The 21,962-nt window shown below is 54.3% G+C and overlaps 1 protein-coding gene across 6 annotated transcripts in view; it reads right to left on the bottom strand.

Moving 5' to 3' along the window:
- The window catches only part of SRL (sarcalumenin), a 46,772-nt gene that overhangs the window by 7,193 nt on the left and 17,617 nt on the right, over positions 1 to 21,962 (bottom strand). For 2 of the 6 annotated variants that reach the window (XM_040459178.1, XM_040459176.1), the window contains exons 2-3: positions 3,201 to 3,302; positions 2,329 to 2,424 (exon numbers count right to left, since the gene is read on the bottom strand). In XM_040459178.1, coding sequence (XP_040315112.1) covers positions 2,329 to 2,424; positions 3,201 to 3,270 — 166 coding nt within the window. In that variant the 5' untranslated portion in view covers positions 3,271 to 3,302. Of the gene's footprint in view, positions 1 to 2,328; positions 2,425 to 3,200; positions 3,303 to 4,898; positions 5,973 to 7,099; positions 7,179 to 21,962 lie in introns of all 6 variants that reach the window. The other 4 variants (XM_040459175.1, XM_040459173.1, XM_040459174.1 and 1 more) reach the window with 4 other exon arrangements.

The raw sequence follows: 21,962 nt of genomic DNA, 5'->3' as shown, positions 1-21,962 counted from the left end.
GGAGAGGCAGGCTGAGGGGTGGCAGGAGTCCCCAGTTATAGCCACAGAGATCCTACACGAAGTGTCTTTTGCCCAGGCCCAGGAGTCAGAAAGGGAACTGGACCTTCCAGCTCCTGGCCGAGAGCCCAGGAGACCAAGCAGGCCCAGGAGACCCAGGCCCAGGAGACCAAGCAGCGGGCTCTCTGGGGGCTGCTGTTTCGGCTGTCTGCAGCAGGGGGCGTTACTGGCATCTGCAGGAGGCCACAGGTGAGACTCAGAGGCAGCCCCAAGGCACTGCGGTGGAGTCCCCAGCACTGGGGGAGGTGAGGAGAGAGAAGCCAAGCCCAGAAAGTGGCATCCGGAGCCCGGAACGCCCTCCCTGCAGACCGCCCTTCCCCTGCCGCCCAGCAGCCTCCTGGGCCAAGCCGCTGGGTCTGGGACTGCGGGAGAAGTCAAGTGCAGAGGACAGGAGAGCCACAGGAGACTGCCACCTCACACAGCCCCTGTGAAGCCCAAGAGGATGGTCTGCTCTTAGGCTTGCAAGAGGCAGTCTGGGAGTCACGAAACAGCCTTCTCTCGGAGAAGAAGTAGACAGTCCCGGCTCCTGGTTCCAGCCGTGTGATCCTGGGTACCCAGCATCTCTCTGGGCACCAGGTCCCATTATTCCTGTTCCTGAAGCAGGAATAATGTACATCCTAAATACCCAACCCACTTTATAGCCATCAGGCACATCACATGAGATAATATGGCAACACCACTGTGAAAATTTTCAGAGGATTGACTCCCCAAAAGGGTGTGGCTGCAGGAGGACGAGAGCTCTCATACACCTTACTGTGGCCTCAGTCTGGCACCACCTAAGGCAACTTAGGGACAACTCTGAAAATGCTTAACTCGTGTTCCACTTTTTAAAATATTTCCCACAGATATATTTGCGTGGAATATGTAACGATTATAGTAGTGTTTATAACGTTTTTAAAAATGGCGGGGCACCTGGACGGTTCAGTCTATTGAGCGTCCGGCTCGATTTCGGCTCAGGTCATGATCTCAGGGTCGTGAGATCGAGCCCCGCGTAGAGCTCCGCACTAGACATGGAGCCCGCTTGAAATTCTCTCTTTCCTTCTTCCTCCCTCTGTACGCCCTGCTCACATTCTCTCTCCCTCAAAAAAGAAATTAAAAAGTAATAATTAAAAACAATAAAAATGGAACATGGCAAACACCCCGTGGTCCATCAGTAGAACAGTGCCCATCTTGTGTGGTGCGTGCAGAGGCTCAAGAATAAAGTGGGGCTGCACACACACGACTGTGTGATGTGATACCATCGTGTCAAACTAACAGAGAAGGACACACTTGTATGTGCTCGTGCACAGAGCAAATGTCTGGTCTGGAAGTATCTGTAGGAAACTGTAACAGTGGGAGTGTCTGCAAGTGAAGTGGAGAAACTAGAAATAAAGAAAGGGATTTTTGTTTTTCATATTTATTTATTTTTGAGAGGGGGGAGGAGCAGAGAGAGAGACAGAGGATCCCAAGCAGGCTCTGTGCTGACAGCAGACAGCGTGATGCGGGGCTCGAGCTCACAAACTGTGAGATGATGATCTGAGCTGAAGTGGGACACTTAACCGACTAAGACACCCAGGTGCCCCAGAGATTTTTATTTTTCCATTTGTACTTGTTTTTCACTATTTGGTTATTCATTTTTTATGGGGACAAGTATACCTTGTGTTTATTGTTCTGAAAATCAATGTTTAAAAGAATCTAGGGGTGCCTGGGCGGCTCAGTCAGTTAAGCGACCGACTTCAGCTCAGGTCATGACCTCACAGTTCGTGGGTTCATGCCCCGTGTCAGGCTCTGTACGGTCAGCTCAGAGCTTGGAGCCTGCTGTGGATTCTGTCTCCCTCTCTCTCTGCCCTTCCCCCACTCATGCTCTATCTCTCTCTGTCTCTCAAAAATAAATAAACGTTAAAAAAATTTTTTTTAAGAATCTAGACACAAGGAAAACCAACTGAAGAAGCCATAAGGAGAAGGGAAGGATTGCAGGCCAATTAGGGGGCTTAATACATGATCCCTTAGCAGTCAGGGAGCTGTCGTGGACCCTTCGGCAAGGGAGGGGTGGAAACGGGCATCGCTGTCCTTGGAAACCACATCCGTGCCAATGAAGCGTGAATGCTTGCAAAAGAAGTGATCTCCACAAAACCCTGTGCAGGTTAGGGCGATCTTGCAGGGGAAGGATGATCTTGTGGCCAGGGCATCAGAGAATTCAGCAGAGTTCAGCTCCCCGTGTCCTCACACCCACCACTCACACAGCTCCAGAGGGCGTGGGGAGTGTGGATGGACATCAGACACGAGCGGTACCTGTGATCTCGTGCTGCCGAAGCTCGTTGTATTTGTAAGACTGCTCCAAGGGCTTGATGGACGAATGGTAGATCTTTCGAAGCCGCTGCAGCACCACTGGGAGCAGAAAAGGGTGAAGGGAGAGGCAGAAGGGAGAGGGTTCGGCTCACTCCCCAGGGCAGCTCCTCCCCAGGCTGGTGGGGAGCAGGGACCCCACTGGCAGCCTCACCATGCATCTATTAGCATTCCTGGAGGGACCTGGTCCACATCCCAACCCTCAGAAATCTTTAACCAAAAGGCATTCACTTCCCACCCTCAGAACCTCCTGGAATTGTTTTAACCTAATCTTCTTCTCCCTCCAGGGCAAAACTGGGAGCCCACATGATGTGAGGCACAGAAGGAGAAGCTAGGTCTAGAAAACCTGACCCTCCCCTCCCTCTGCTCCCGTCCAACCATGTGCCCTGTGCAAACCGTGGCTGCTCTGAGCCCCAGCTAGCTCATCAGTTAGTAGGAAGCAGTAAGCCCCACTGAAAGTCTTAGGTTACTATGAGGATGAAATCCCAGAAATAAAAGAGCCTCAAAAACTGTCAAAATCACAAGCCTCCCCGGCCACAGCATGAAGACTGGCACAGGGCACCAGACGACAACACTGGGATCGGTCCCCTACCCTTGCAGTGGCCCCTCTGTGTGGATCGCCTTTTCTCCTCCCTGCCGATCCACAGCCCCCACCCCAGCCTTGGATGCTGCTCTCAGAGCATCTTCCATGAAGCCCCCCATGTCCAGGGCTCTCAAGCCTGGGTAGCCGCTGGCCTCAGAGCCCAGCCCCTGAGGCTCTGCCTGGCCACTGGTTATGTAGCTGCCCAGCCCCAGCTCCAGCTCCTTCCTCTGGTTACCAGAGTAATCATCAACAGGCTTGTCCTCATTCAGCATCAGAGTTTTCTCGATGTGGGAGCGGTCCCTCATCGGGACTTCTTCACTCACATCCTCCACCTCTTCTGGGGAGAGAAGCAGAGAGCAGAGTTAGGGCGAAGCTAGGAGCAGGGCTCTAAGCCCCTGGAAGACTGGAAAGGGCATAAGGAAGTGCTGCGGGAAGGCTCGCCAAGTTCAACTGAACAGGGTTCTGGCTCTAGGAAGGACTTTCCACAAATACTGACTGAGCACCGACCAAGGGTCAGGCACTGAGCTTCATGCTGGGGATGCGGTGGTGCCCAAAACAAAGCCCCTGCCCTAGGGGAGTTTTCCTGTGGTCCGATGGAGACACAGGGATAAATCCTCTCGAAAGCTAAGGTAATAATTATAGTCTGTGATGTGGCTATGGCAGGAAAGAGCCCAGAAGCTGTGAGGGGCTAAGAAGGGTGCCTATGAGGTCTCAGAGGGGGCATTGGAAAACCTCCCCAAGAGCCCACTGTGAGGACTGAATTGGGTGAAGACGAGGACAGGAGACAGGAGTGGTTTATAGGAGTCTGCCTGTCACCCTAAGAGCACTGGAAGTCAGGGCTGGGCTCTAAGCGAATAACTGCCCTGATGAAATGAGAATTTTATCAGCCTCACACAGGCTTCGGTGGGGCATGGGCAGGAGCAGCTCTGCCTGGGAGTTCTGGGGGCGGGGGTGGGTAGGGGGCACCGGTGCTTCTTGCCCAAGCGGGAGATGCCCATGACTGCCTGCAGGCTCCCAGGGAGGGATGCCCATGCCGTGGGCCTCTGATATCACAGTCTTTGTGCTGGGTGGGGTGGACATGGGCGTGAGGGGCACAGGGAGACCGGTTCCACAAGGGAAGGGAGCAGAGAAGCATCCATGTGCCTCACGCAGCAGCTCGGGAGTGGGATTCTCCGCAGGGATCAGCCTGGGCAGCACAGAGGGGAGGCAGGAAAAGCAGGGGGGGGGGGGGCGCCTGCTGGCTTAGGGAGTGTGCGAGCACCCGACAAGCAGCGCGGAAACTAAATCCCACAGGGCAAACTGTGGGGAAGCCATGCTGGAAAGCGAGGGCTGGGCCCCATGCCTCCACCCTGAAAGCCAGCTGGGCTCTCGTCCAGGCCAGCATCTTCCCATGCGACTTGTGGGCTGTGCTATGCCTCCCTCCCCTGCTCCCCACTCCCCATTACGAGTGGGGAGGCTGCTGCTTTTCCAGGTGAGCATCTGCATGACATCAGTGTCACCCCCAGCCTGAGATTTCTTATCACCATCCTGACCCTGGTCTCCGTTCACCCCACCGGACCTGGCCTAGCCTTCAAGGGGAGACCCCAGGGGGCTCCCACCCACACCCTACCTGCACCTCTCTCCACCAGCTTGCTGCGACAGGGCCTCAAATCCTGCCACTACATCACCTGTCCTTCAGGGGACCTGCACTGGTCCCCGTTTAAGTGCAGGGAGGCTCCTGAGGGCCCAACTCCCAAGTGACCAGGTTCCTTTGGCCCCTCCACTGTGCGGCCTCCCACTGGTCCCTCTGAACAGGGCTTAGTGGCTAAGGAGCAGCCCGTAGGTACCCGGTGGGCCAAGCCTCCATCCAGCAAACCCGGAGCTGACTGGGGGGGTTCCCCTGTCGCGCCCTGTCCCACCACACATATGTCTGCCAATTCCGGGAACCCCCTACCCTGAGGCCCCTCGTCGGGTTCCTCTGTCTCGTCCCCCTCAGGCCCTGTATTTGATTCCTCTGAGATCAGTTGGGTCCCCTCGTCCCCAGGGCTTGCGGTTGCTGCTGCTTCCTGGGGTTCCCCGGCTTCCTCTAGGGTGCCCCCTTCTTCTTGTTCTTGTTCTTGTTCTTGTTCTTGTTCTTGTTCTTCCTCTTCTTCTTCTGAACTAGCCCCGTCACCACTGTCCTCCTCGGATTCTTCGGACACAGCGCCTTCTCCTTCCTCATCTCCGCTGTGGTCACCACTCTCCTCTTCAGAGGAGACATCCAGGCCCTCCTCAGTTAGCCCTGGTGCCTGGGCCTCAGGGCGCTGGGCCTCCTGGGTGCCCCCCGCCTCAAAGCTCTGTGCACTGCCGGTCTCCGAGGCCAGGGTGAGGGTGGGCTCCCCGTGGTCCTCGGCCCCCTCCTCAGTTTCTGTGTCCAGGTCCAAGGTTCCGTCTGGCACCTTTGGCTCCTGATCAGGCCCTGGACTGTCCTCCTGCTGTGTCTCTGGGGCATGGGCCTCCTTGACCTCTACGCCCCCCGAGCCTTCAAGCTGTGCGGTCCCTACTGCTGCCCCCTGCTCGGCGTGGTCGCCTACGACTTCTTTGGCCTCTTCAGGGACCATGCTACTCCCAGTCTGTCCTTCGGCCTCCCCAGAAACCCCCTCCTGTCCTGGGCCCTCTCCCAAACCCAGCTCTTCCTCAGGCCCATCCTCCCCTCCTGGTGGGCCTGCTTCTTCCTGCCCAGGCCCCGCAGGGTCCCCGGGGGCAGCTGACTTTGAGGCTGAGGCATTGGAGAGGCTGGCTTCGGGACCAGAGCCCGGGCCGGTGGCGGCAGCAGCAGCAGCAGCAGCGGGGGCCCCGGCGGCTGTCTGCTCCGAGCCCTCAGCCTCCCTGCCATCCGGGGAGTGAAGGAGCAGGGTCTTCTCTCGAGGGGCGGCCTCCGCATAAAGCGCCCTTTCCTTCTCCTCTAGAGTTGCATCTCCAGCAGAGAAATGATTCTCCAACAAATTGCCAACATCTTCTGTGCCACCCGAGGCGGAAACTTGCAGCTCTAAATGATTAGAACACCATTGGTCAGTTTCACGGGGTTGGCACTGACTCTGCTTCTCTAAAGACTCTAACGCAACCTAGCTCCTGTCCTCCAGGAGTGAGGCGGGGACCGGGGCCTGCGGCGACGCACCTTCCTGCTCTTCGTAACTGCCCTTGGAGGTGAGCAGAGTGAGTGTTTCTCTGCCTCCCTCCCAAGATGTGGAAGGCAGCTCTCACCACTGTCCACCCCTGGAGGAGTGAATGGCTGAGCCACCCTGAGGGCCCCACCCTGGCCCTGACTCTTCGAGCCTCCGCTGGGTCCCGATGGCTTCATGGAGGGAAACTCAGATCCCTTCCAGGCCTTCCTCAACCTTGCAGCAGGCACGTGCAGCCAGGCTCACCAGGAGACCTTTCCAAGATAGGACAGATGCATGGACATTCCGCCCCTGTCAGTTCCTAGAGTCATTAACCAGCATGCTTTTTATACTGCTATCAGCAAAGGAGTGAAAACAGGTGTATGCGGGCCAGATCATCTTAGGTTACACGGCAAGTACTTAGGGGATTACTTGTGGCTCTCAGCCTTATTAAGTCACACATCCAACTCTGTCCCCTTCAGGGCAGGCATCTGCTGGCCTTGCTACCTTAGATTACAGGGGACATGGCCCGAGGAGGAGGAGGAGATATCCAAAACAGGCAGGGCCAAGAGCTTCCCAGCAGCCTTAGCCAACCCCTTCCCGAGGGGATCCCCTTCTAAGGACTGATGGCTTTACCAGGAGAGCTGAGGGCACAGAGGCAGCAGGAGAGAGGGAGGTAGGGGCCTTCTAAGTGTGGGAGACCTCTCTCAGGAGTAAAGTGTGATTCATGTGCAAAATGGGGTCAGAAGAAAGGACTGGGCCTATCCCTTCTGACCCCTCCCACTCAGGTCAGGACCTGTGTAAGAAAGGAGGCTCTGCAGGCATAGAGAGATGAAGGGCCACTGGCCCCTTGCCTTGGGGTAGCTGAGACAGCCCCAGGGCTCCCTTGACTCACAGAGATGCTTTCTGAAGGAAGCAGCATCCCACCTCTGCTGGGGACAGCCTGGTACTGCCATCTCTACATCCCACAAAGAAAAGCCACTTCTTGGGGTCCCTCTTTTGCCTGAGTACCCACCCATCCTGTTTCCTGAAAGCTGGGGCAGTCTCCAGGGTGGAGGAACAAATATTTTCGCATTAATCCCCACAGTGGCAACCTGTTATCAAATTCAGAAGGAGGAAATTCAGACGCCTTTAATTATAAAGGAACCACTTACACTGATAGGACACTTTGATGTTCATGACCTCAGCCGACCTCCTCGATTACCATCTGGGTGACTGGAACCCAGAATTACCTACTCCTCATCCAGGCCTTCCACGCCAACTATGTTTAAGGGTGCACAGGAGAATCCCTTCGCACCCCTCCCCGCACATGCCTTCTCTCCGCTCCTGAACTATGGGAGCCAAGGCTTAATCCTCCCTGTGTTCCCCAAGCCTGGGACACTGCCTGGCCCACAGAAAGTGCTATGGAGAGGTCTGTGGTGACATCCGGGTACAATGAGAATTTCTGGTCCCTCAGAGAGGGAGAACTGGAGGTTACTCACTAAAATTTTCCTTCATTGCCTCCAGAATACCTATATGTCCTGATTCTTTGCTGCATCTCCGACCCCATCTTTCTCCCCTCCGAGAGAAATCTATGGTGGGAACTTGGTTTAACCCAAAGAGACTGACAGTCCTTCTCAGCAGCAAGGCACATGTAATATATTTCATATGAGATACATGTGCACAATTATTCAGGGCGCCAGGCAATGCTTAAGCACTTTATATAAATAAAACATGAACTGATCTTACTCAATGTACTTAATGTCACTTGCTTCTGTAAGACAAGTCTTACGCTTATCCCCGTGTTACAGCTGAGAGGACTGAAATCTGAGACACTGAATGCTTTGCCCAACACGCAGCTGGTAACTGGCTGAGGCCGTTTAACCACAGAGCTTCAGAGGAGACTGCCTGGCCCTGGAGCAGGGTACCGCGCCTCGGAGTGTGGTCCAGGCACCTGCAACACCGGCATCACCTGGGAGCTAGGGAGACATGCAGGCTCTGGGACCCTGGCCGAGACCCACTGAATCAGAATCTGCATTTTCACAAGATGCCCAGGCAATTGGTTTCCAGAAGCACTAGTCTACACCACCTGATAAAACTGCGTCTGAACCGGTGGTTCTGGGCACTGGCTGGACACTGGAATCACCCAGTTCTTGCGCCACTCCTCCTCTCTCCTCAGAAGTTCTGACTGAATTAGGATGTATCCCCAGCATCAGAACTTTAATAAAAAAATTTCTTGGTAATTCTAACATGCAGCCAAAGCTGCAAACCACTCATAAACCAAATAATCCTAAACCCAAGGCTTCTGCTCCTGGCCCTCCTGACTCGTGTGCCCACGGGGGGCTTCCAATTTGGATGAGTCACCCAAGGCTTGGCATGTGCCTTTGGAACAGCAGCAATTCAGGCTCCTCCTCTGGTGAATCCAGCCCTTTCCACGGGTCCCTTTTGCCTTCTACTGTTGATGATGATGATGGTGATGATGGTGTTGGTGATGATGATGGTGGGGACGGTGCTGGTGGTGATGGTGTTGGTGATGATGATGGTGGTGGTGACAGTGATGATGGTGATGGTGGAGATAATGGTGATGATGGGGATGGTGGGTGGAATATACTCTGGGTCTGACCACTTGAGGTGTTTCTAATATTCTCTAATAAATTTCTAATAAGTTTCTAATTTCTAATAAAACACCTTCTGTCCCTGGTAAGAGTAAAAGGGTTATGTAATCCCAAGGGAAATGAGGACCCCAGACTTTGGGGGCTTACCACGAACTTCATTCCACTCCTGGGACCCGGACAGGAATTCAAGTATGTGCGTGTGTGTATACACATTTATATCCACACCCTTCCTGGGTTTTATGATTTAATGCCAAGCCGTCACTGACCTGCTAAGCAATTTGGAGCAAAAGAGACCAAGGGTGATGCCTTCATGCCCTGTGACCTTCTTTTCCAGGCTAAAAATAACATCTCTGACAGAAAGTCCCTCCATGAAACAAGCTATGCCATCGGGCCCCCAGAGCCCAATCCCCAGGAAGCAGCTGTGCCATTGGGCCTGATCTCTCCTCTGGGAGGCAGTCAAAGGCTTCAAGAGCCTCTGATTAAATTCAGTGTAATTCCATGAAATCAAATCCAGTGTCTTCCCTTCCTCCCTGATCTCTCCAGCATCTAGCTGGAGCCCCCAATGGCCCCTGGAGGAGGTGGGGGAGGGCACAGAGGCCCCAGGATACCCTGAATGAGTTGAGAGCCTGGTAAGATGAGTCTTGGTCTACCCCAGGACACACAGTACTGTACTGTAGGTGCAGCTGCCAAGGCAGCCGCCCTGCCCCTGGACAGGCCCGGGTGCTTACGTCAGAGTACATGAATAGCAAGCCCCCAGCTCCACCCCAGAGATCACGGGAAGGCCCGCGTGCTGGACAGCCTGAGGCCCTAGCCCCACTCACACTCCGGGCAGAGCGTGGCATAAACCGGTTCTGCTTTCTCTCCCGACACCACCTCTGCCATCTTTGTGGTCAGTCTTTCGGTGGCTTGCCCCCTCCACAGTCCCAGCAGGGACCCCAGGCTCAATTCCTCTTTCTACTACCAACCAAACACTTGATTGTTCCCAGTTCCTAACCCTTCCCAAAGCACTTTCCACATGGACTCAAAACTGTGGAGTCACCAAGGGCCTTGCTGCGTCCAACTGCAGAGGGGGAAGCTCTGGCCAGGGAGCTTTAGAGACTTTCCCAAGGTCAAAGGTAGGGTTGGGACAGAGCCCAGGTTCATGGCCCTCAGTCTAGAGTTTGTCCTGCTCCCATGTAGCTTACAAACCATGTCCCATGAAAGCTAGAGTTCCACGGACTTGGTTAGGGAGTGCAGGAAGATAAAGGAACTGGGGTTCAGCCACCCCTTTACTTCCTGCCAGCAGCTCCTCTTGGGAGCTATTCAGTCCCACTGCCTAAGGAGGGGGGGTGACAGCCACTGCTTCTGCCTCTCTCGCCTTGTCCCTAAAATTTCCACTAGCCTCCTCTTGATCATTTTCCCCAACAGCCCAAGGATCCCCCACTGTGGCATCTGCTGACTTTGCTGACCATCGTGTGCCCAGCACGGAGCTGGGTGGTGTCTTTCCTTCACGCAGAACTTCACGCTTCCCAAAGGAGTTTCATGTTCTTCAAGCAGACACGGGAAAGTCCAGTTGTTTGCCCAACAAGCATTCCAGGGATGGGCTAGAACTTGGGCCAAGAAACAAAGCAGAGCTCCCGGGCCACATGCGGGTGGTATCCAAGAGCTGCAGGGCTTTCCAAGCACAGACGCCCAACCTCTGAGGTTTGGGTCAGCATGAATCTGCGTGTTTCAGAAGGTGATTCTAACAAGCACTAACGTGTGACAACCCTCCGTGCCAGGCATCAGGGAGTCTGTTTTGAAGCTGAAGCTGGAGATCGGCAGGTCAGAACCCGAGATGCTGCTTAGTTGACCTGTTTTGAACCCACCTCGAGGTGCTGAATTTATTCAGTGCCTCCACGGAATAGAAGGTAAACTCAATCCCACCTGTCCAAGACTCCTCAGCACATTTCTAAGGACTGGCCAAGGTTATCCTCCACGTCTTCTCATCCAACTGAAACTATTGAGTCCAAAGTCACACACAGGTAAAATACCTTTGACTGTCACTCATACACAATTATGCAGATGAGTCATCAGTAATAAAGCCCCAGGGGGACAACCACTTTCCAGTTCTAACCCTGGACACATCTGTACCCAGGAGTCAGGAATACCAGTCTTGCATCCAGACGGTCCCACGTCTTTCACCAGGCTGTCCTTCACCCCAACACTCAGACAGCTCATCGGCCGTGCCTCAAGTGCACCCTTCAGAAACGGAGTCAGAGCAGCACACCGACCCTTTCTGTGTCCTAGGTCTTGTCTCTGAACGCTCCTGGACGGGCCAATGGTCGGCAGCCTCTTTTGGTGTCTTTTAAGATTGGACATTTTTTTCTTGACCTTATTTACAGAGCAAACGCTCACCACTCAGGGCCCTTTGTTCCTTCGCTTCTTGGATGAGTCTTCAGACAGCCTTGCAGATGCCAACACTGAGAAGGACCCTAGAAGAAAGCGTCCACATCCTCCCAGAACCCTGAGGCCTTCTCTCTCGCCATTCTGTTAGCCTTTACCCCTTCTACCCTGGACAAGGGGACCAGGGTGCAGTGAGTGAGGCAGCCATCTTTGGAAGGTTTCTTTGGCCTCCTGGCCAAGCTCCTGAAGTCAAGGTTAATCCCACCAGGACAGCTAGTCCCTGGCTGGACTCTGGCCCCAAAATGATTCACCCAGGAGACAGGACACAATGACAAGGACACCATGGGACTGGGAGTCCAAAGGGACCCCCTCACAGACCAAGCCATTTGATTTCACTGTGATCCAGAGCCTGAAACTCTGAGGAGTGACTGCTCCAAGGTCACGGGTCTGGTTAAACCAATTAGCAGTGGGCTGGTTCTAGAAGCCAGAACTCCACCAACTCTGAGTCCATGGGCTTTCCCAGCACCAGGACACCAACTCCCAGAAAGGACGGGGGTGAGCCAGCCTCAGGATAAGCAACTGTTCACTATACCCTCTTCCTTTTCCCTTTAAAAAGGATTAAGACTTCAAGACCATTGCTTTTAACCCACAAAGTCCAGAGAATTGACAGAAGCACTCCATCCCCCTTCCCCATCCTTAATTCCTGGGAATCCTTGCTTCAGGGGGTACAGAGAGAAATCAGCCACAATCCCACAACCATTCTTGTTGCTGATGCCCAGAGGATTCATGGATGTGGATGAGCACTCACATTTGAAAGGCAAATGAGTTTGGAAGAAGTAAACCATCAAAGTCCTAACCCTTCAGTGTGACTTAATTACCAACAGGATACCCTGTGGAAAATCCAGTTTTCCCAGAGATCAGCCCTTCCTGAAGTGAACAGAAATCCTTGTAGGAGTCACTGGACTATACTTCCTCCATTCAGAGGGACTGAGCTGGGCAGGAGAGGGAAGGAAGGAGGGAGAGATGGAGGCTGGATCCTGAGACAGGTGGCTGGCTTCCTCCACCCCCCACCTCCCCACCCAATGACATGGAATCCCCCTGCAATCCGGAGGCTGGCCTCTGGGAGGGCTATGGCTGGACTTCTGGTCACCAGGCATGGAGACACCCGCTAAGAGCCAAAGCAATGTGGCTCCCCAAGGTCACAGTCAGACGGATGCCTTGAGATCAGATCAGAACCACCAGAGGCTTGGATGTGGGGGTAACAATGACATCAGACCCACCTCAACCCCAAGGCGGGGGGGGGGGAAGTGAGGGGAAGTCTGCTTAATTCTCAGCTTGGAAAATGGACGTGATGCCTTCCCAACCTGGACCAGAACCACATCTTGGGGCTTCCCTTTGCCAGGAGACCCAGAGCCAGACTGGTCTCTGGATGTGGTCAGAAGTCAGGACAGCTCTTCAGTGTCTCACTAACCAGCAGTGTGACCTTGCTCCTCAACACCTCCCCCTGCCCCCGCACCAACTCCACTGGTCCATAAAATGCAGGTAATACTACCTCCTTTGCCAACCCTTTCAAAGTATTTTAAGCATCAGATAACGTTTAAAAGCATTCTACAATGTTAGATATAATAAAGCTCATTTCCTAGAAGAACAAAGATGCCAGGCCAAATCCCAAGTTCGCTGAGTGGGCCAAAACAGAACAAGCTTTGGACGGGAGCCAAGCTGGCTCACCTTCACTCTAATCCTTCCTACCCGCTGTTTCGGTGGGGGGGGTGGGGGGTAGGTCAGTGGTCTTTCTGCCCGGGGCTCTTTATCCCCTTTATGCGGCCAGAAGCAGCCTGGACAAGGAGTTGTGGGCGTGTTGGGGGTAGCCTGACTCTTTCCATAAGGTTCCAGCTGGCCCGGGGACAGGAATGGGCCTCAGCTGTCAACACTCCTGGAGTCCAGATCTCGCCCTGCTGAGCCCCACGTTGACTCCTGTGATGACCGACCTCCACTTCCAGTCAGCCCTGACTCACCCAGAAACTTCTTTCTTTTTTCTAATGTTTATTTATTTTTGAGAGAGAGACAGAGTGGGAGGGAGGGAGGGAGGGGCAGAGAGAGAGAGGGAGACACAGAATCTGAAGCAGGCTGAGCTGTCAGCACAGAGCCCGATGCAGAGCCGAAACTCATGAACTGTAAGATCATGACCTGAGCCGAAGTCAGACACTTAACTGACTGAGCCACCCTGGCGCCCCTCACCCAGAAACTTCTGAAGACATGCATAGCTTCCTCTCTCTCCCCTGCCTCCCAGATCCCTTTGCCCCACCACTGAAGGAGTGACCCCACACGTCGCCCCCAGCACAAATGCACGCTCAGGGGGTGCCGAAGCCCACTCTGTGTGCTGTGTGTGAGGACAGGTGAGAGGCGCTGTCTGCAGCAGGAGCAACTAAGGGCCCTTCCTTCTCAGTTCTCAGAAGCGGCAACACAACCAGAGAGGCCACCACCGTGACAGACCGCCCTCGTCGTCCTTGGAATAAGCGAGCACAGGGCGATAAGCCCTTTAGAAATGACTCAGGCCTTGAGAAAGTAGCTTTGACTGCACCACAGAGACAGAGAGAGAGAATGGCACTCGGCTTGTCCCACTCAGCTGAAATCAGAGCTAATGTTTTCACAGCTTTGAAGGGTCTGCACGACCACAGGCGGCCCCAATGACAGAGCCAGGCCTGCCCCACAACTGCTTGGCGGTGAGGTGTCCTGAGCAGATCTTACCTCCAGCCATCAGAAGACCGAGAAGCTGTTTCCCCCCAAGTCTGCTCAGGGAAGGTTATGGAGGAAGGTCAAACCAAGGGCAGAGGCTAGAGCAGCAATAACGAATATTGTGCCCCGTGAGTTGCCCTGCATACTCCGGCCCATAGACCCTTCCCGCAAAACCGCTATCCAGACAAGATGCCAGATCTCTCCAGCTTCTCTCCCAGAGGACTTTACCAAGTTCACAGCACATGCGCTCCACTCCTGGGTCCTTACGTTGGTGGCGCCAAACCTCATTCTTGTTTTGATTATTTTCACGTTAGAGATTTGCAGTGCTGAAGAAACCTTGGAAATTAACTAGCCCAATCCATCCATTTCACAGCAGAAGTGACTGAGGCACAGAGAGCTAAAAGAGCCAGCTGGAAGCCGCCTAATGAGCAAAAGCTGGACTTAAACCAAGGTCTCTGTACCCCTCGCTCTGGTCTTTCACGTGGGGTTCCACCCAGCTACGACTTTCTTCACTCCTTGACGTTTCTAATGCATTATGCCCACGTCTTGCCCTTGCCCCGAGACCCAGCATTCCTGGGATCGCTCATTCACTCCCCCTCATTGCTCCTATAAGGCATGGCCTCCCAGTGAGTACCAGCTGAGGACTGTGACGTCAGGCTGGGTCCCAGAGCACAGATCTCGATGGAGACCTTGGGAAGGGCCGGGGTAAGGTTCAAGCTCCTGGAGGCCATCTGCACCCAGCCCAGGCCTGTGTTTCCCATCACTCTGGGTGCTCTGGTATCATGGTAGGGTGGGGGTAGGGGATGCAGGGAGGGATTCACTGTCCCCGTCATCGGGGGACAAAGGTCAGCTGGTTCCACGAAAGTTACATGAGATCAACTCTTAGTTTCTGAGTTCAGGACTGCAGAGGCCAAACAACCCCAACGAGAAGAGGCTTCCAGAGTCTGGGTCACAAGGGAAAAGGAAGAAGACTTCTCCCCTCTCCATGAACGGTACAAACTCCCAAAGCCTCTAGAGCAAAGCCATCCATTACCCTCAGTTAGGACTTCAGAGCTTGGAATGCCACAGGCAAAGAATATCCAGGCCAATCTATGGTAGGATGTTCTAGAAATCCTATGTCTCCCCTGGGAGCAGGCTTGCCGGTTTGTATCCCCAAGTGTCCTAGCCCACTGACCCTCAGACACGTGGGCCACATTCTCCCGGTGAGAGGTGGCTCTCTCCCTCCCAAAGGGCCCCCCTCTCTGGAAATCCCCACCCCTAGGGAGAAATCCTTTTAGGCAGTTAAACCCCCAAGGAAGCTTCTTGCTGGAGTTAGTGTCGCCAAGGGTCTGGGTTCTCGTCTCTTCAAACACTGAGAGCAAATGAGGCTCTTGCTACCCAGACCTTTCTTTTCCTTCTGCAGCCTGGTGACCAGGCAGGTCAGGGTGAGCACTCTTCTGGTTCCCACGGGGCTCCCCTGGGGAGAGGAAGGTTAAATCCAAGGGCAGGCCAGAGGGCGGGGCAAGAGCAAGCGAACATTCCGCACTCACTGTCCCTGGGATGACCCTTCCTGATCAACACCAAGGGCCCCACGCAGCCTCTGCCAGGCCACATCGAGGAGCTCCAGCCAGTGGCCTGCCTGCTGGCCGGCCACACACAATAAGCACCCCCCCCCCCCCACCCACCGCCCGTCCCTGCCCCAAAGCCTGAGCCTGCTCTGGTATCATTTCCCACGGCTGCTATAACAAAGCACCGCAACCTGGGCAGCTTAAAGCAGCAGGAATGTTTCGATTCCTGGTCAGGGAAGCCTTTCGAATCACTATGTTGTATACCTGAAACTAATAAAACACTGGAAGGAAAGAAGGAAGGGAGAAAGGGAGGGAGGGGAAGAGAGAGACGTAAATGTATTATTATCTCTCCATTCTGGAGGCCAGAAGTCCAAACTCAGGGTGTCTGCAGGGCCGTGCTCCTACCAAAGGTGCTCAGGGAGGCTCCTTCCTGCCTCTTCTGCTTCTGCTGGTTCCCGGCAGTCCCTGGCCTATCCACATGTGTCTCCCATGTCTACCTCGGTGGCCCATGGCCTTCTCCCTGTGTCTCTATTCTGCATCTCTCCTCCTCCACTTCAAAGGGCACCCAGTCAGGCTAACTAACCACATCTGCAAGGAACCGATTTCCAAATAAGGCCACATTTGGAGGCACTGGGGGGGGGGGGGGTATGGGGAGGGGGTTAGGATTTCAACATACCTTTTGAGAACCAACCCATAAGAGGTCACACCACTACCTGCTTCTCAGCAGGTCCGGCCTCACCTGTTCCCTCTTGCCAGCCTATGTCCGGCTGCCTCTATGACGTCTTCCAGTTCTCACCTCTCCAAGCCACCTGGGTGGTCCCCTCACTGACCTCAGCTGACTCAGTGTCCATGACTGTCCATACTGAGCCACGTGATGCAACTCTGTCCCATGTGGCTGTGACCTTCGGGGGGGGCAGGGGTGCGTGTGTCCAATCTTCCCTCTTAGGCTGTCACTGACTCTGGCTGGTGCACCTGTGGCCCCAAAGCCTCTTCGTGTCCCCACAGTGCCTAAGAAAGCCATGAGCTCCAGGACTCAAACAATGTACACCTGCAGAATTCTCTAAGAAACCGCATTCAGCCCTCGTGCATTTCCAACCAGTATCCTCCCTGCCAGACTCACTGTCGCCCACTCCCCACTGCCTGGACCTAGCTAATTCCAGCTCACACATCAGACCTCAGCTTTGAAGCCCATCCCTGGGAGGCCTCCTGGGGCCTCCCAGTACTGAGATGCTTCTGCTCTGTGTTCCCATAGCACTCCCTGTGGCAGCCTTTAACTCGTGTCCCCATGGAAGAGAAGTCCCCTGAGGCCAAGGCCTGCAGTGTTTCCCCAGTGGGATCGCAGGGGTCCAGCACGGGGCCTGGCAGCACAGCAAATGTCTGTTGGATGCCCTGAGAGCACCAGAGAGTAGTGAGCCTCTTTCCTGGGTCAGCCCTTCTCAAGGCGTGGCTCAAGGCCATTTGCAAAAAGGATGAGAGAAGAGCTTAGTTAGAAGTTCCATTCTGGGTGCCTGGGTGGCTCAGTCGGTTAAACGTCCGGCTTCGGCTCAGGTCACGATCTCAAGGTTCATGGGTTCAAGCCCTGTGTTGGGCTCTGTGCTGACAGCCTGGAACCTGCTTCTGATTCTGTGTCTCCCTCTCTCTCGGCCACACCCCAGCTTGTGCTCTGTCTCTGTCTCTCAAAAATGAATAAAACATATAAAAATTTTAAAAAAAGTTCCATTCCTGGGCCATTCCTCAAAGCCACTGAATTGCACTCAGCGAGGGGGGGGGGGGGGTTGCAAGGCTGATGCTTATCAGCTGTGGGGACATTACGGGTCTGGGGTCTAGCTGGCCTTGCTACCCTGCCAAGGGATATTCCCAGGAGAAGAGCACAAATAAGCAGATGTGGCTGGTGATGGGAGGCTCTCACAGAACCTGCCTGAGGAATGGAAGCCTGGTGGTTGAAAACAGCTGCCCAGCTCAGGGAGCAGCCCTGGGACCCCTGGGACCCTCAGGGAGGAAGAGAAAGAGAGAAGGACAGAGTTAGGGGCCAAATTTGCTCTCCTAATCAACAGTGGAAACGTGAGCCTCTGTCTCAACTCCTCTGTGCCTGTTTCATCAATAATAAAACGGAAAAGGGGCGCCTGGGTGGCTTAGTCGGTTAAGCGGCCGACTTCAGCTCAGGTCATGATCTCTCGGCCTATGAGTTTGAGCCCCACGTCTGGCTCTGTGCTGACAGCTCAGGGTCTGGAGCCCACTTCAGATTCTGTGCCTCCCTCTCTCTCAAAAATAAACATTGGGGCGCCTGGGTGGCTCAGTAGGTTAAGCATCTGACATCGGCTCAGGTCATAATCTCACAGCTTGTGAGTTCGAGCCCTGCATCCCGCTCTGTGCTGATAGCTCAGACCCTGGAACCTGCTTCAAATTCTGTGGCTCCCTCTCTCTCTGCTCCTTCCCTGCTCGAGATATGGTTGCACATATCTGTGAAAACACTAAAAACTACTGAGTTGCACACTTTAAATTTTTTTTTTCAACGTTTATTTATTTTTGGGACAGAGAGAGACAGAGCATGAACGGGGGAGGGGCAGAGAGAGAGGGAGACACAGAATCGGAAACAGGCTCCAGGCTCTGAGCCATCAGCCCAGAGCCCGACGCGGGGCTCGAACTCCCGGACCGCGAGATCGTGACCTGGCTAAAGTCGGACGCTTAACCGACTGCGCCACCCAGGCGCCCCTGAGTTGCACACTTTAAATGGACACATTATATGTATTTGAATTATGTCTCAATAAAGCTATCTTTTTTTAAAAAAAACCTGTTGTCTACCTTCCAAATCTATCCTCGGCCTAACCATTTCTCCCACCCCTAGCTTGACATCTCTCACCTGGGTTGTGAAACTGCTCCTCCCTGAGCGCCAGGCCCTCTGTTCCCCACACGTGCTCCCTCTCTGCACATGCTCCGGCGGCCCCCTCCTCCACACAGGCTTGCTTTCTATGAGCAAGCGCACCGGGCCTCCGTGCTCTCTGCTGGGAAGTCCCTCCCCACACAGCTGCCCAGCTCCCCTACATCTTGGCTCCTTGTCACTATTTCTGCAAGGCCTTCTCCTACCACCCTGGTGACACTGTCTCCCAACTAGTCTTCCCCTCTCCCCAACCTAATCTTTTTCTCCACTGCACCTATAATTGTCCAATAAACTAAATAACTTACTTATTTGGTTTCCTCATCAGAGATTTTGTTTCCCAGTGCCTTGAACAGACTTTGGATGGGTGGATGGATGGATGGATGGATGGATGAATAGATGGATAGATGAATGGAAAGGTGGATGATGGATGGATGGATGGATGGATGGATGATGGTAACAAAATATAAGGCCTTCCCTCAACTCAGTGGCAGAGAGTTCCAGAAGAGAGGAGATTTGAGACTGGGATTCATAACCACAGAAGCACCCATGTGTTAAGTCATTTAAGCAGCCCAGGCCTATTTTTTTCTTTTGTTTTTTATTTTTTCTTTCTGTTTGTGATCAAAGGGTCCTAGGAGTAGTTGCCTTATCAGCTCAAAAGGTTACTGTGATAACCATGAACTTCATTCCTGAATTTAAGACCCTCCCCTTAAGCACACAGCATCTAACTGGAGGGACAAGCCAGACAGAGGAGAGCAAGGAATGCCAGGGTAGGTGGGGTCAGCTTTTCTAGAAAGGCTAGCAGACAGTGGAGACCTGTCCCCAACCCTGCTCTCCTCCAGAACCAGGACAAAGCAGAGACAGGGCAGTAGAGCCACATCCACCAGTTTCCAGAGCTGCCCTGACACCCCAAACTCGGGGTCAGGGACCCCCTAAGTCTGCCACGAGGACACCCACATGTCCGTCCTTACAGCTGGGCGTTCCTGCTGCTGGCAAGGAGGGGGCAGAAAGGCAGAGATAGCAGGATGCAAACCTTCATCTGGAAGTTGGCTCTCCAAGGACCTCCTGCAGAATGTTAGGAGGTGACTCCATGCCCCACTTACTCTCCTGCTGCACTCGGGGCGGGAGACTCCAAGGGGCCGGGCACCCACCCGGAGAGGGAGAGCCAGGCCTAACACTGCTGGGCCTCAGTCTCTGGGTTCTTGGCCTGCAACTCTTCTCCACCACACACCAGCCCAGAAACAGAGCCTCCTGTCCCCAGGACAGGCCCACTCTATCTCGCTCCATACCTGAGCACACCCAACAAGGAGCTGGAACATGCCCCCCACCATCCTCCCCAGCACCACCACAAGGCTAGGCGGCCTCCTGGGATCGCCTGCCCCCGGCCAGCTGTCGGTCCATTCATTCAACACGTTTGTACTGGGTGTGTCAGCAGAGCTCCAAATTAGCTGCTACGGCAAGAGCGTGGGCGGTGGGGCCAGAGAGAGGACGGAGGAAACAGGTGCCATCTGTGCCCAGTAGAGGGCTACCACCCAGGAGAGAGACGGGAACTATATGTTCAGAGCCAGCAACCACTCAGCCGTTGGGTCCAAGGCTATGGAGCCCGAGGGGTTGAAGGGTGCCCTCCACCCCCAAATTCCCATCCCTCCAGAACCTCAGAATGTGACGTTATTTGGAAATAGGGCCTGTACAGATATAAGTAGTTAAGCGGTGGCCATACTGCATTAGGGTGGGCCTTAAGGCCAATGACTGATGTCCTTAGAAGAAAAGCAGAGGACACACAGAGACTCATAGAGGAGGGGCCACGTGAGGACAGAGGCAGAGATCGGAGACGCGTCTACAAGCCAAGGAAGGCCAAGGATCCACCAGAAGCTGGAAGAGGCAGGAAGGATCCTCCTGTGAAGCCTGCCAACATCTTGATTTCTGACTTCTGGCCTCCAGACTGCGAGAGGTTAAGTTTCTGTTGTTGGAAGGCGTGAGGTTTACGGTCACTGGTTCCGATGGCCCCAGGAGGGGAACACAGGAACAGCGCTGAGGCCCGGCCCCACGAGGTCTTCCTGACCCCCCGTCACACTAAGCGGTGATGCTCTCACCAGCCCCACGGCCCTCTCCCACCCACTCCCCTTCTCTGCACACTCAGGCTACTTACTTTTAGACCCTGTGACATGTGCCTTATACGGTTCCCTCAGCTGGTCATGAATGGGGGCTGCCACCCCCCACAGCCTGGTTTGTAAGCTCTTTGAGGACAGAGAATCCAAAGGATGTTAACAGCCCTGAGAAGGGGCAGAGATGCTGACGGATTCCCTTGAGTGTTCATGTTTCGTGATATTTGAGGAAACCAGTGGCAGGTGTCAAGCCAGAGGACCAGGGACAGCAGCGATAGCCTGTAATTACTGTCACAGTCCTTTTAAGCTTAAAAAGTATCTAATATCAAAAAAACATTTTAAGCATCTGATAGCCTTTTTTTAATTTTAGTCACATCACAACCCCATGCTGTAAATAGGGCAAGTATAATTATCTTGTTTTATGGGCAAACGGGTGCAAAATGGTAAGGGGCTTGGTGGCAAATTTGAGACAAAGCCAGTGTTTGCTCGGCCCTATGGTCGCTGTGTGCCCCACCCCAGGCAGGCTGCTCTGCTCCCAATGTGGGCAGCCTCAGGTGACAGGGCTCCCGGTGAAGAGGCTGCTGGTCTAACTACCAATTCAGGAGGGAAACTGAGGCAGAAGACAGGAGAAAGGTAGATTTGCCACTGGGCTTCTACTCCCCTCACAGCCTGTACCCAGGCTCATTCCTGAGGCCAGGAGGGGCTCCCCAGGCCACAGCAAGTGCTGTGACCCTTCTCCAATTTTTCCAGACCCCTTCCTGGTGTCCCGACCCCCTGAGATAAGCTAGAGAAATAAATGATCTTCTACTACCTGACACTTGAAATAAAGGGTAGGAGGGAACACGGGGGCGGGGGTGGGAGGGCAAAAAAAAAAAAAAAAAAAAAAAAAAAAAAGGACCAACGAAGTGGCCAGAAGCCTCTCTGGAAGGTGCAGGTGCACAGAACAGGCAGTTGGGGAACCGTAGGACAGAGAGGTCATTTTCAAGGCAATGGCTTTGTCAAGTCTTTAACTATTGCCACCTAGGGAAACTTCTATGGGAAACAACTGGGCTGGCCGAGTCCTAACCAAATGGCCACTTGGAGGAGGACCAGGGGCCGCAGTTTTGGCGGTGAGCTGGTGGAAAGGCGGGGGGGAGGGGGCTCCCAAACCCCAGGGCTCTCCCCTGGCCTGAGCTCCCAACACAACCCACTTCCTGCGGGCTCAGAACTCCAGGCCAGACTTTGCCTGCACCTGTTTGAGCTCAGAATGCAGTCCCTGCTCTAGAAGGATCCAAAAATATCTGAGAAGGAGAAGGAGAGGGGCTGCAGTATGCCAAGGGCCCAGGGAGAGCCACCTGGCTCAGTGTTCCAGGCCCTTCGCCCATCAGGGGGGTCTGATCCCACCAATAGGAGCCCCACACCCGAGCCAGAGCTGGGCTCATCGCTACCCCTGCCAGTACAATGCCCCCAGCATCTCCATTCCTGGTTCTGATCACCACCTCCAGAGGCTCTTCCTCCTCTGCCTGCACAAACCACCCCCTCATTCATCAGACATTAAGGGCTTTCTGTGAACCAAGCGCCAGGCTAGGCACTGGTGACTCAGCGGTGAGCAAATTAACCAAACACGAAGCCCGTGCCCTCTCGGAGCTGACAGTCCAGCGACTGTCCCCCTTCCTCC

The sequence above is a fragment of the Herpailurus yagouaroundi genome, unplaced genomic scaffold (genome assembly GCF_014898765.1).
Source record: "Herpailurus yagouaroundi ecotype Mexico unplaced genomic scaffold, PumYag 222, whole genome shotgun sequence".
NCBI lineage: Eukaryota > Metazoa > Chordata > Mammalia > Carnivora > Felidae > Herpailurus > Herpailurus yagouaroundi.
Note: the sequence above shows the minus strand (reverse complement) of the source record. Positions and strands in the feature narration are given on the sequence as shown.